General features: G+C 40.1%; 1 protein-coding gene across 1 annotated transcript; it reads right to left on the minus strand.

The window, feature by feature from the left end:
- Positions 1-524: 524 nt before the first annotated feature.
- pde5aa (phosphodiesterase 5A, cGMP-specific, a) lies at positions 525-13,615 on the minus strand. Its single transcript, XM_050045383.1, has 20 exons — positions 13,332-13,615; positions 12,434-13,097; positions 11,549-11,632; positions 10,803-10,883; positions 10,526-10,615; positions 10,286-10,438; positions 10,107-10,174; positions 9,786-9,934; positions 9,300-9,475; positions 9,137-9,187; positions 7,244-7,390; positions 6,927-7,055; positions 4,627-4,721; positions 4,366-4,453; positions 4,072-4,172; positions 3,896-3,973; positions 3,745-3,808; positions 3,571-3,645; positions 2,226-2,309; positions 525-1,097 (listed from the first exon to the last, which is right to left on the minus strand). The coding sequence occupies exons 1-20, from the start codon at positions 13,613-13,615 to the stop codon at positions 924-926; spliced, it is 2,835 nt and encodes a 944-aa protein (XP_049901340.1). The 3' UTR covers positions 525-923.
- Positions 13,616-14,182: the final 567 nt, after the last annotated feature.

A 14,182-nucleotide genomic window follows, 5' to 3' on the forward strand; every position in this document is an offset into this window, starting at 1 on the left:
GGTAGAGGTGATGGTTCCTTTTGCATATCTGTACCAAGGGGCCCATTGTCTCGTAATCTGCTCATAATCATATTGTGTGTTTTCATCTTCATCCTGTAATATAGATCCATACATTTAAAACTAGATACATATATTAGCTGCATTTTCTCCCATTATCTAAGTAAAAAAAGGATGTTCCAAAAAAGGAAACAGCCATGATGACGTGTGCAAACAAATCAGTGTGAATTTGATATAATGCTTTGGGGTTTTCCGACACAAAGACCATATTTATTTGTTATATTTTTTTTAAATTTAAATGATGTGTTAAAAATTAATCAACTAATTCATGTCAGCACAAACATCAAAAGTAGTATGCCAAGAAATTCATATTAAAATCCATAAATGTATAAGGACTTTATAAACAACACTGTTCCTTTTGGGTGACAAAAACACCTTGCAGGATCACATGCTGTGAAGTAAATGTGTGATCAAACTGAATCATACTGTGCAGCCATCCATAGTTTTAATGTCTACTAGGGCTAAAAAGCTATACACACAAGGTTTGCAACTATGCATTACATGACAATGTTCTGCATCGACACATTAGTGCAGCTATACAATGGAAAATATTATTTTCACAGTTTGTGTAGCTTCAGTCCTTTAAATACAATGAAACAGATCAATGTTACTTATATGAGACTTGGGACTACTGATAGGTTTGACATTGGCCTTGCTGCAGGATATGCTCTTTGCCAGGTGTTTGGGACATAATGACAACATTGCTTGCATTCGTCAAGATTGTTGTATGTCTCTTCAACATATTTCGTAGTCAAAGTTCTGATGTGTGGGCACTCTGATCATTTTTAGACAAGATGTGTCCAAGAGAGGATGGAGAACAAACTGGTGCAGGTGGGAAAAATTCCTTTCGTCCTCTGTCCAGTTCTTTATTCCTCTGACGGCTTCTCATCCTCATTGCTTTGGTGCATTTCCACGGTTACACAACAACAATTTTCACAGCCTTCTTCCTCTGCTTTCTTAGCTAGATGCATCCAATTTTCTCTGTTCTTCTTACAACCATTCAGCAGTGGGGTGCAAGTGTCAAACAGTCTCGATACAGCCTGAAGGAGACAGAGACAGAGAGTGTGATGATTGGAGTGAAAGAGAAGTGCAAATTATATGATAAGATAATAGAACGTCATTGAGGACAATGTTGTGGTTTTCACATGCACACATATGTACTGCAGAGTATTAGACATAGGGAAAAATGATAGGAGGAAGATTTTCTTCATTTTGCACTTTGGAAATAAAGTCAAAATGTCAAGAACTACCGATACCCTTGCATCTGTCCATTACCAGCTATTTCATTTTGCACGAATGTGGTCACTTCATCCAAGTTTGTGCGTTTCTCCTTCTGAACGATGCCATTGTCCATACAATCCCTTGAAAGTCCTAATACTTATTACCACACTGTGTTTATGTGTTAAGAGAAAAATAATTTCCTTGTTGCTAAAACTAAATTCTGAACTACAATTTCACCAAAACATTTATACAAGGCATTTTGTAGCCGCATCACTTCATTATTTTTTCTTATTAGACATTTGTGTTAAGTTTTGTCTTAATTACCATATAAATTCTTGAGTTATGGCCAAAAACACATTTTGTGAGGTCACACTGACCTTGAACTTTGACCTTCAACCGCAAAATTCTAAATCTAAGTGGATGTTTGTGTCAAATTTAAATAAATTCCCTTAAGGTGTTCTTGAGATATGGTGTTCACAAGAATGAGACAGATGCAAGGTCACACTGACCTTGAGCTTGACCTTTGACCAATCAGTTCATCGTTGAGTCAAAGTGAATGTTTGTGCCAAATTTGAAGAAATTCCCTCAAGATGTTCTAGATGTCACATTCACAAGAATTAGACAGACAAGGTCACAGTGGCCTTGACCTTTGACCTATGACCAACAAAAACTAATCAGTTCATCGTTGAGTCCAAGCAGATGTTTTGTGCCAAATTTAGAGAAATTTCCTTAAGGGGTTCTTGAGATATCGTGTTCCCAAGGATGGGACATACGTATGGACGGACAACCTGAAAACATAATGCCTCTGGCCACGGCTATTGCCTACATGGAGGCATAAAAAAATCCTCCTCCTCATTTTTCCCCTTATGCCTGGCCCTTACACACTTCCATACATATGCATGCATGTACCACATTTATATATCCACACACATGCAGAAATAACACACCTTGTACAGTGGATAGCAGATGTCATTGATGTATTCAACTTGCATGTTTGGCAGTCGAGTGCTGTTTTCTCTGTTCATTATGTCCTGGTGAGAAGAGAGCGTAAAACTGGCTGTTAGGACGTCCAGAACAACTGTAGTCGATCTAGTCAAACATATTATTATTTTGGGGCTGATATATTACACAAGAAATCACCAATGATTCCACTGTGACTAAAGTAAACCATCACCTGAGACTTTGCCTTTTGGAAGATACACAAGACAATGCATTTGAATGGCAAAAAGAAAATTATGTGTATTTCCTCTAAACTGTTATCTAGGTTTGACACTGACTGGGTAAGTGTGATGCTTTTCAAAAGCAACCTTAAAGGAATACTTCAGCAACAAAATTTGTATATCAGATACTCACTGTATATTACCTTGAATTAATGAAGAAATCGTTGGTTTTCTCACATGCCTCGACGGTGAACGGAGAATCCAAAAAAGGCGAACATTCTTTATGTATTGAAATAATAAGGGTTCACATTTAACAATAGCAAAACTATATCAAAATATCTGTTTACAAACTCTCACACAATTCATGCAGTATAATTGAAGTCTTATTTATCCTTCTTATGCTTTATACTCGGTACATCCCAAACACATGCATTTTCACGAAAACCGTCACAATATAAAACACTTCAACCTACGCATAGCGCGCCCTGAGCATGCCTGAGCATGCTACATGTCGGGCGTGAGACTGTTTGTACTGATGTGTTTTAAATCAGAATATTTTATCCAAAATGCATGTGTCTGGGAAGTACTGGTAACAAATGGATAAGAGACTTGATTACATTGCACAAGTTGGGTGAGAGTTTGTAAATGGATGTTTTGATATGGCTTTGCTGTTGTTAAATGTGGTCCCCATTTACTTCAATTCATGAAGAGTGTTTGCCTTTTTTGTATTCTCTGTTCTACGAGGAGGCATGCTAGAAAAACTTTTTTTTTTTCCACAAATGAAAGATAATACGCAATGAGTAATTAATATGCAAATGGTCAATTTGCGAGTGAAGTATTCCTTTAAGTTATATAAGTTCAACAATGAGAATTGAACAGGGACGAAAACATGCCTGAAGGACTTTTCATCATGTAGAAAAAAGGCTGCATCAGGAGGTAAAATAACATTTTTGGGATGAACATGCCTCTTATTTTACCAACAGAGGACTGTGTAGAACAAATGTGATATTTATGGTATAACACATTTTTCAAAAATTGATTTAGGCTTTATGAGTATATTTTCTTTCTCCTTTGATAACCATTGATACAGCATTAAAATCTAATAAGACAAAATCATGTTAGCAAGACTTACAATGGGTTGGATTTTGAACTCTTCTTTCTCTTTATCCCCCTGTGCAAAGAACTCCATGGCAACCAGGTTTGTAATCTGTTTTGGAAGAAGAGCGAGGTCAGGGTTGTGATGAACTCAAAATGACTGAGTGATAAAGTGGCAAGTATTGAAGTGGAAACTCTCTATGAGACCTACCCTTTTTTGTTCAGGCCAAGGCTTTGTGATAGCAGAGAGGTCACTAGCTGTCATCAACATCGACCTGTGGGGGAGGAATAAATATCTTAAAGGAACAGCCCCTTCGCCCATTCCATCAAAGATATCATTATCATATATCCCTGATTCTCACCTCAGTAAATCTCTTTGTTTCTCACTCTTCCAGTTCACTCTGCTTTTCTTGGAGAGAGAATGGAATTCTTTTCTTCTCCTAAAAAGACGAGCACAAAAAGTGTATCAGGGGTGAAACAAGACGTTCACGGCAAAGCTTGACCTACATCTACTTTGACATTTTCTGTTTTAACATACTCCATGTAGACGGTCAGGTCAGTTGCGAGGATTGCCCTTTTGATCATGTGTAGTACAGCTTTGTAGTCCTCTGCAGACAGGCCGCTGAGAATCTGACTCCCCTGAGAAAAGGATGAGAGAGACAGAGTGAAGTTAAGTGAAGACTTTGACTCAGTGACTACCAGACACAGTGTATGCAGAGACAGTTAGGCATGATGACTGTCTGTTGAGAACAAAATTGGAACTACACTTTGACTCAGATAAAAAAGAATTAAGACCACTTAGATGGACATTTGGCAACATTTGAGGTCTTACAGTGTTGTTTAGGATGAAAAGGCACAGGTTGTAGTGGTGGTTTTCAAGAGAGGAGTGTCCATACAGCTGAGCTAAAGGCTGCTGACTCCTGAGAGAGACAGAAACATATACTGGCTATATAAGAAGGCAATGACCGAAAGCATAACCAGTATTATAATACTAGATATAGAGAAAACAAATAAAAAGAAAATCTTCTTCTTTGAGCAAATATGCAAATATAGAAAACTGACTAAACATGAGAGAAGGGGAAGTAGTGTTTACCTCTCTATGTACGAGTTACTGACCCCCCTGTGATCAAGATCATGACTCAGAGTGGCAATCATCAGTGCTAAGATTTCCAGACGGGAAAAGATGGTCTGAAATACAAACAGAAATAGATGGACAGAGAGAGAGAGGGAGAGAAAGAGAAATAGCAGAGAAAGTTATTTACTTGTTTCTCTTCATGGAAGCATGTTTAATTGTGTACATTTTTGCAGTTTTCCCACTGGAATCGAGCAGTCAAGGAGGGCCGGCACACTTGCAAGTTATTTGTTTTGTGTATAACCTTAAGGATCTGGAATCAAGCACAAAAACATTTCACAGAGATTCTGTACTGGTAATTAAATTTAAATAAGGCATATTTATATTTAGGGATGCACAATACTGGATTTTTTGCCTTTATCCGATATGCTGATATATAACAACTTATTTTGACCGATAACCGATATCGATATATCCACTTTTTTCCCCTTATCATCAAGTCTCTTCTGTAGTCATATTATGCATCTATACTCTTAACATGATGGTCCACCAGCAGATGGAGACATGAAATACAATACTTTTCAAAGTGTATAATATTCATTCCTTGTGCAAAATAAGAAAAAGCATGTTGGCCGATCCACATAATAATTCACTTTAAAGCCAATATCAGCTGATACCGATGATGTGTCGATATCATCGTGCATCCCTATTTATATCGCACCTTTCAAGAATGAACATTAAGTATCAAACTAAATGAGCTCATGAAAAAATCCCAAAAAAGTGAGATGGCAACATGAAGATAATGTATTATTTTGTACATGTTGTAGTTTAGCATTAAAAGAACACTACAATTACGCTAGCTTGGTCAACATAAAACTTTACTAATTTCAAATTTCAAGTATTTGGATTTTTTAAAAAGTTGGCACAGGTGCTGATGTCTTATAATGGTCCATGTGTGAGTCAAAGTGTACGCCACTTGATTTAAAACATGTTGATAAAGTACCAAACTCAGGCTTAAGAAAATAGATGCTGGTGTATGGCTGAAATGAATTACACATCCTAAAGACAACTGAAGTGTACTGACGGTAAACTTCTCTTTGCTCCACGTCATATCAGATCTGACTGATTAACCCAAAAAATATAAAAAACACCAGACCACACTCATAAACATGGGGTGTACAGTTTTTAACACTTAAACAGGCTTTGTGTGATACCTGTAAATCAAACAACACAGAGTACAGTCAACTTACTGTTATTCCAATTCCTTAACTACTACAACAACCCACTTTAACATCCAATAAGCAAAATGCTCACCTCATCAAACTGAATGAAATGACTAATCTCACAGCACTGTAATACAGTCACAATTAATCATGTCAATAAAGACAGAAGGAGAGACTGAAATTAGTGAGAAGTCACTTAAGTAGAGATTTAGGCTGGAGAGCAGTTAAGAGGTTTTGGTGGGTTCTAAAATGAATCCTCTTTCGAATAATTAAGAGTCTGCTCTCTACTGGAGAAACCCTGCAGTCCCTGAATGCCTTCTCCAAAGATTCTAGTTTAATTTAAGAACAAAGAAGTTAGTTAGTTATATAACTACCCTGTTTACATAGGCTTAAAGTTATGCACCATGGCATAACCCCAGATTCACAGACTGTGGGTGTAGCTCTAGCTGTTACTGTTTCAGTTAATGTTTTTGTTGTCTAAAACATTCTTGCTCAGAGTTTGGTTCTACTCAGTGGTGTAGTGGTACTTGAAGTAGCTGCACTACTAGGTAGATGGGTAGGTTACCAAGGAGGAAGACTCTGATATACTTCAGTGGCTCTTTGGCTGATAGGTGGGTATACTGTAAACGGCTAAAAAGCGAGGTGGGTAATCCCTGCATACCTGTGTGTATCCTCCACTATACCGCTGGCCATACTAAAAGACCCAATAAGGAGTCAAATACTCAGTTTTTCAGTAAGAACATTTAGTTTGAATGGTTTTAAGGCAGTTTTTCGCAAGCAAAAATGAACAACATTAGCTGTAGCTGCACAGTACTAACCAACAGCAGCTAGCCTTAGGGTTACATCCACCCTCTCATCCAAGTCAATTGTTGCTACAAAAATCCAAGATGGCAACAGCCAAAGTGCGAAACTCAAGGCTTCAAAACGATATCTGCGAACCAATAAGTGAGGCCACAGTGGCTACATCCATTATTTTATACCGTCTTTGTTTGGCTCAGTTAAAAAAAAGTTACATTATGATCTTTTCATATTAGAGTTTTGGTAGTGATGTTATCATGTATACACATAAGCATACACACGACGCAGGCATGCACTAACCTGGAGTCGGTCTGTGGCCATGAGTATAGCAAACATGCTTTGAGCAGTGCACAATGCATGGTTCCAGTTGTGATATGGCACATTGTTCCTGTAGCCACGTTTCACGGTCAGAACCCACTGACAGAGCCCCTGGAGGAAAGAGACATGTGCAAGAGATGGTAAATAATTGATGAAGCATCAATTAGAATGACCTGAATTTATTATGCTTTTAATTTCTTTGCTTTTAAATTTCAATTTGCCAACTGGTAAACTCTTGAGGTGAAACAATGGTGCTACTACTCTCTACCATAAAGCCTAATTATTAGCAGGTCACTTACCTTGTAATCAATGTTAAAATCCTGCACCAAATTGAGGTCCAGGAACATACGGATGGCAGCCTGAGAGGTCACATCTTCTGGCATGCCAAAATCAGAGAAATGGAAGTCTAGAATATTCAGTGATTCAACAGAAGGAATAGTGGCCTCCTGAAAATAGAAAATAAACAAAAAAGAGAGACTGAAATATACACTTACAGACACTGATCTTTCATACATCCACAAACAAAACTAAAAACACATGATTTGTATTTCTACCTCTTGCCCTCAAAACATGTGCAGGGAAATTATCTAGATTTGACCTGGATGAGGAGGTCACCATTACGTGTGCCACTTACAGGCAGCTAGCCAAGAGCTTTAATTTGGTAGAGCATTAGTTGTATGATAGGATTAAAGAGAGTTAAAGGATAACTTCATTATTTTTTAACCTGGGACCAATTTTCCCATGTTTTTGTGTCTAAATGACTAATGGGAACAACATTTTTTAAATCTAGTCTGAGTATGAAGTGAGAGGGTTGTGGCCGGCAGCCATGAAACAGGTTTCAATGTAACCACTCTGGCATGTGCACACTGTCAATTTATGTCCACTAACAGAGCATGTTTTTGCCACTGCCAGGCTCATATTGTTATTCTTAATGTCTGAAAACATTATGGAAAGGACAGGCATAGACAGACCTGTCTATTAAAAAGTAGGATCCTTTTGGTTTCACCAGACGCAGCTCAAAGACTGTTATCGCCAAACCCACAAGACTCCATTTAAAGAAACAATATTTTTATCATCATAAAAAAACACTTCCTTTAAAGCTGAAATAATAATAATAATAATAACAATAATAAGAAACAAAATAAAACTCACAAAAAATGTCTTGGTTTGTCTTTCCACTTTTCCAATATGAAATTAACTCTTTATTTACCCAATGTGATGTGAAAAATTGAGATTACATGTGCCCAGAGTGGTTACATCATGGTGCCTGCTGCAGTGCTCTCGTTCAATCCTGGACCAACTTCAAAAATTGTGGTTCCCATTAGTCACTTAGACATAACTACAGTTACTGCCCCGTGGTTGTATGCCTCCGCACACCAGTGAAGTCACACTCCTAGTTTAAATCTATGTCTGTGAAAACATGGATGCTTCGCACAGTTTCAAAGTTACCCTTTATGAGTGTCACTAATTAAGTATCTGACCAAATATTTTCCCTTCTGATATGATGTTGCGTAATGGCCAGAAAAGTGTTTTATGCAGAATATCATGATGTCACAGTGAAGTTGCCCTTTGACCATTTGGATATGAAATCTTATCACTGCATCATTTTATCCTCTTAGACATGTGCGTGAAGTTTTGTCATAATTAACATAACAATTCTTTAGTTATGGCCAAAAACCTGTGACCTTTGACCTTCAACCACAAAATCTTAATGAGTTTATTCTTCAATCCAAGTGGACGTTTGGGTCAGTTTGAAGAAATTCCCTTAAGGTGTTCTTGAGATATCGCGTTTATGAAAATGAGGCGAATGCAGGGTCATGGTGACCTTGACGTCTGACCACCAGAATCTAATCAGTTCATCCTTCAGTCCAAGTAAATGTTTGTGCCAAATTTGATAAAATTCCGTCAGGGTATTCTCGAGATATCACAGTCACAAGAATGAGACAGACAAGGTCACAGTGACCTTTGACCTATGCTATGACCACCAAAAACTAATCAGTTCACCACTGAGTCCAGGGGGACATTTGTGCCAATTTTGAAGAAATTCTCCCGAGGTGTACTTGAGGTATTGTGTTTACAAAAATGGGACGTATGTACGTACATACAACCCAAAAACTTAATTCCTGTAGTGAGGCTCAACTTGGCTAGCAGAAAATGTTCATTTCTACCAGAAAAATAAAGTTAACAATCACCTGCAATGCTTGGATTTCCTGCTCTGCTGCGGTGATGTGGTAGGCAAGAACCTGGGAGAAGGAGAGAGAAGACACATACCCCCAACATTATAAGTTGCAGCCACCTAAATATGTTCACTTGGCTGCAAGCTTAAGATGTGAGTGGACTAACTGGGTTACTCACCTCCTGTGTGACCTCTATACTGGCCCTCCGCTCCTCAGTCATCTGCACAGCCTGAGCGTACTGAAGAGCCAGGCCGCAGTACACAGCCAGGTCCTCTAGTAGGCGCTCATCATATCTGTTAAAGGCCTCCATCTCTTCTGAGTCTCTGCTCCTCTTGTTCATGAGCTGGCACACCGCTATGTGACAATAAAGACACGGATAGAGGACAGATGTGCAGCATGAGGATGATGTTTAATTAAACCATTATCTCATAGTCTTAATCACACTACTAGCAAACAGCTGACTTTCCCTCCCAAGAAGTCAACATCAAACAACATTTTGTATGTTTTCGAGTGCCAAGCATAACTGACTATACCAGCATGATTAAGAGAAGGCAGGGTTTATACAGTAACATCCTGAGGCCTAGAGTTTGTGATATGATACCATGAGTGCAGCAGCGGCTGATGAAAAATGTATCATGACCTTTGCCATTCAAAAGAGACTTACCAATAACATTTTCAGACCTCTCATTTCTGACAGGACAGCAGATCAGACTCTTCATTGATTCCTCTGAGCCCTCCGACATATTGAGTGTTTCCATAGCAGCCAGAGTTTGAAGGGCATGTGATGGGTCTAAATCACTGATATCATGCTCCCTGAAAAATAACACGGAACCAGTTACACTGTGTCTGATGCTAGATGAAGAAAATAACATTTGGTTGATGTATATAAGTATTACAAAACTGATATTAGTAAAAATCTGTCAACATAGCTATGGACCATGCAATAATCATTCTTTGTCTTTAAGGATCAAGCAACAGGCAGAACCTTCTGTAGATCTGGCAGGTTGATCCGAGCTCCTCACACTCCAGGTGGATCACTCTGGAGAACGACACCTGAAAATAAAACCATCAGAGGAAAAGAAAACACAGCACATTAGGAAAGATATGATTTGATGCACAATTATCTAATCAAACTCAAAGAATGAATCAAACGAGATAACGCACCTTGTCTTTCGTAACTGGGGTTTGCTCGCTAGGGATGAAGATGGTGCAGTACTGAGCACGTGTGAAAGGCATGATGGTGGCAGCCATCTTACTTAGCAGAACTTCAAAGGAACGATGCTCCTGTGACAACACCTGTGCCATCTCTATCAAAGCCTGACACACACAGATATACAGATACTGTAGATCACATATACATACATAGACATAGATAGATTTCATTTTGTTCTCTGCTGGTGTTACCTGGCTGCGTCTGGCCTCCTGTCTTGCGCTCTCATGCAGCTGGACATTATCCAGCACCATCCCTAACACATCCATATGATATGACAGCACCTGGCCAATAAAATTCAACTCAAACTTAACTCAAGTTTATTGCCAGCAGCCATTAGTCACTTCTTAATGAAATGTGTATATACATTTAGTCAGCATTAAAATTGGAGACTATTACAAGTATTGCAACAGACAAGAGCTCTAACATTTGCTGCCCTGTGGTGACGGGGCCAAGCTTCCCATCCCTCACCTTTTCATCATTGTTGGTAAAAGCAGAATCTGATCCTTCACACACATTTCTCTTGTTGATCATAACCACAACACCTACCACCTGTACACAAAGAGAAGACATGTTTTATTATTACAGAATCTTTGTTTGAACCTCTACAATACATTGCACTGAAGGTTCCATAGGTCTGTGGTTATATTTATCCAGATTAAACATTAAAGCTGTAGTACAAACAACAACCAATCAGAGCCGAGGAGTTTCTTACGCAGCTGTCAATCATGTCAATACCTGCTTGTCAGCTGCGGTCAGACTGTCAAACTAGGTAGCGCTGATTAAATATGAATCAAGATTCTGTTACTGCATTGGCTATTTCTTGTCTTAAATGTTTTCCGGAAATATTTTAGTGTACTGTTTAGCTGTAAAATGAGAAAGTTTGTGACCTGGCTGCCGCATTGGAAACAGCTGGAGCATTACCCACCAGCCGAATCAAACTTTCTCATTTTACAGCTAAACAGTACACTAAAAAATGTTTCTGAAGACATTCGTATGCAGCTGTAGAGTTTGCTGAATGCCATTAGAAGAAAAAGGAACAGGAGGAGGAGCCTGATATTTTTTTCACAGACTATCTATCTCATATACGACTGTGTGGATATAGTGACAATTCTAACAAATATGACAAAAAGTTATTTTTATAAAAGTCAGAAAAAGGCAAAAAGCACATATCATATTATCTTAAAATAAAAGCAGAAAGTAGTTTCAAATGTTACCTCTCCCCTGTGGTTATTAATGGGAACACTCAAAACAGTCCTGATCGTGGATGATTGATCGTCATCTATGTCGAATCTGGGGACCTGAGGAGGTAAGCAATGAACTCTTAAGTACACAATACACTGCAGACAAACACATCACTTATTTTTTACGTAACTGTTAATTGCAACATTGTGATTAAGATCTTTATGTAGCCTAATTTAGTCGCAACAGACTCCACCCAAACTTTACTCCATTCATAGCCTTGTGTCCTTAGAATACCTGGTCAATATTGCTCATTGGCTTTAGACACACCCAGCCACGAATACCCACGTTTCTCAGTAACCTTGGTGTCACACAGGTTATTAAGAACTACCCATCTACACCCACGCTGACCGGGGATTACCTTCCATCTGTGCCAGGTGTTGGCACTGGTTCCTAATCACATTGGTAAGGACAGGGAGTGGTTGTGTGGGCACCACCTGTAAGCCCTTTAGTAAGCTGTACCGTCTTTTCTCTTTGCGTGGGTGTGTGTATGCGTGGGTGTGTGCAAGAGAGGGACATTATAACATAGTAGGGAACTACAGTGTCCCGCTAATCAGAGGTTAATTAGTGGAGGAAGCCTCTAAAAGGATTAGAATCAAGTGCGTCATCTGGGATTCCCTAACACACCCCCACACAACATAAAATAACCATGCCATCGTCTAAAAACAGGTTATCAGGAAATGGGTGACTCATTTAGTGTAGCCTTGAGTTCTCATTCCTAATTTAAAATACCTGGTGCCGACAACAAACTAACAACTTGGCCATTTGTAGAAACTTGTCAGTCTGTTGTGTTATACAAAGCATGCTGCAAAATCAAGAGTCATGACGACTACGAGTAATGTGTGAGTTTGACATTTTACCTCTGATGCATTTCTCAGGTTCATTGGTGACCCTGTAGCCAGTACACATCCCATGATACCCTTCACCAGGTCCAGGTGTGCATGGCTGCCTTCGCTCAAGCACCCCAACCCTGTCGGGGCGACCACCTCCTCCAGGGTGCTCTTTCTACTGCTGTCTTTCTTAACCAGAGACAGGGAGCAACACTCAGCTGCAAGCAGCTCCCCAGCGTGCAGGACGGCCCCCTGGCAGAGCTCTGTCACAGAACCCATCCAGCTGAGACCTCCTCTTAGGAGCTCCATCATCCACGGGCAGTATTCACCATGGCCACAGGCTTCAGTGTTTGTGGCAGTGAGAAGCAGAGGATGGGGAGAGCGGGATAAGTCAGGGGAGCCGGGGCAAACGGGAGAAAGAGGACGGCAAGGAGAAAAAGAGAAGCGAGAAGAACGAGCAGAGCGTGGAGAGCAAGAGGAATGACAGCCAAGAATATCTGGACTGAAGCGATCATTCCACTCAGGGGCACTGAGATTGGAGGCGAGGGGTTTGAGCCTGTCTGCCAAGGATGAAATGTTTAAATGTGAGCTGGACAGTGGAGAGGAAGCTCTGCGATGATGAGGCTTCCTGCGCAGGCCAGAGTGGTCAGAGCTGCTCCTGGGCAGTGGAGACTCTGTTTGTGAAGTGCTGACCCTGAAACCACAGAAAAGACACATAACTGATCAGAACATGAAATTTTTTGTGTGGAAGAGGCATCATTGCCTTACTGCACTTTTGTTACTTAAGTAATTTTCTAAAGCCACATTTTCTTGGCTTACAAACATTTACATCATCATACAGTGTATCATTAAGCGCACACTTCTGTCTAAATTGTTTTGTACTGTAGGCTACTTTTCAAATAAAGGGCTATACTGTAAAATATCTTACGCGGAAGCTCTGCGTAAAAAGTACGCCCTCGTAAAGTCGGAGTGGTCGTCCAGCCATGCCTCCACTTGGTCGCTTCTCATACCGTCTGCAAACCTCTTGCTGCGCGTCTTGGAGCGCGGGCTCCACAGCGGAGAGAAGAACCAGCCCATGCCTCTCACCATCTGCGGCTCAGTCACTGTTTCCCTGAGGAGGGACTCCTCTGTCCCCGCGGCAGAAGATGCTGCTCCTGGTGTCGCACCGTCAGGCTCCATGGACTCTAGCGCTTCGGAGTGGAGGCAGGGCATCCCCTCGCTCAGGTAAAGCGAGAAAAGGTCGACTAAACTCAGTTTTTACGCCTGATGATGCGCTATCTGGGAGGAACACCTGTCATGTGGAAGTAGTGAAACAGACTGAAGTGACGTGACAGAGAGGAGAGCGTTGCTTATGGAAGAGCCAGTGGAAACGATTGCGTCAAGGTAATCCCCTGACCTTTACTTAGCCGATCTGGCACCCCAGGTGTATTCATTAAACGGAGCCGATTTAAACTGCATCACGGGCAGAGCCAGACTTGTAGACATTTGGGGCTCAGGGCAAACCTAAGGGGGGGTCCATGGACATGCTCCCACAGCAGATTTTTTCCCAGTGGTACTGGGTTGTTAGGCACCTATATGCACTATTTTTTCAAGCCATTTGAGATTGTAGAATGCCTAAAATTCTGAACATAATTTAGGAACAAAATGGTATCTGTCAAGGAAAAACTGTCCTGTAGAGCCTACATCACATTTCTATATCTAATTGTTCTCCAGCTGTCTTAATCATCCTGAAAACATAATACAATAAAATTAAAGGTGTCTAATTTTCACTCCTGCCAC

This window comes from Epinephelus moara, chromosome 5, assembly GCF_006386435.1.
Source record: "Epinephelus moara isolate mb chromosome 5, YSFRI_EMoa_1.0, whole genome shotgun sequence".
Taxonomy (NCBI): domain Eukaryota; kingdom Metazoa; phylum Chordata; class Actinopteri; order Perciformes; family Serranidae; genus Epinephelus; species Epinephelus moara.

Excerpts from the sequence above, each read along its gene's own strand:
- pde5aa (XM_050045383.1), bottom strand. The coding sequence starts at position 13,615 with ATGCCCTGCCTCCACTCCGAAGCGCTAGAGTCCATGGAGCCTGACGGT. Across the intron at positions 4,454-4,626 it reads AGTAACTCGTACATAGAGAG|GAGTCAGCAGCCTTTAGCTC; the intron begins GTAAACACTACT and ends TGTCTCTCTCAG. Across the intron at positions 1,098-2,225 it reads TCTGCTATCCACTGTACAAG|GCTGTATCGAGACTGTTTGA; the intron begins GTGTGTTATTTC and ends TGTCTCCTTCAG.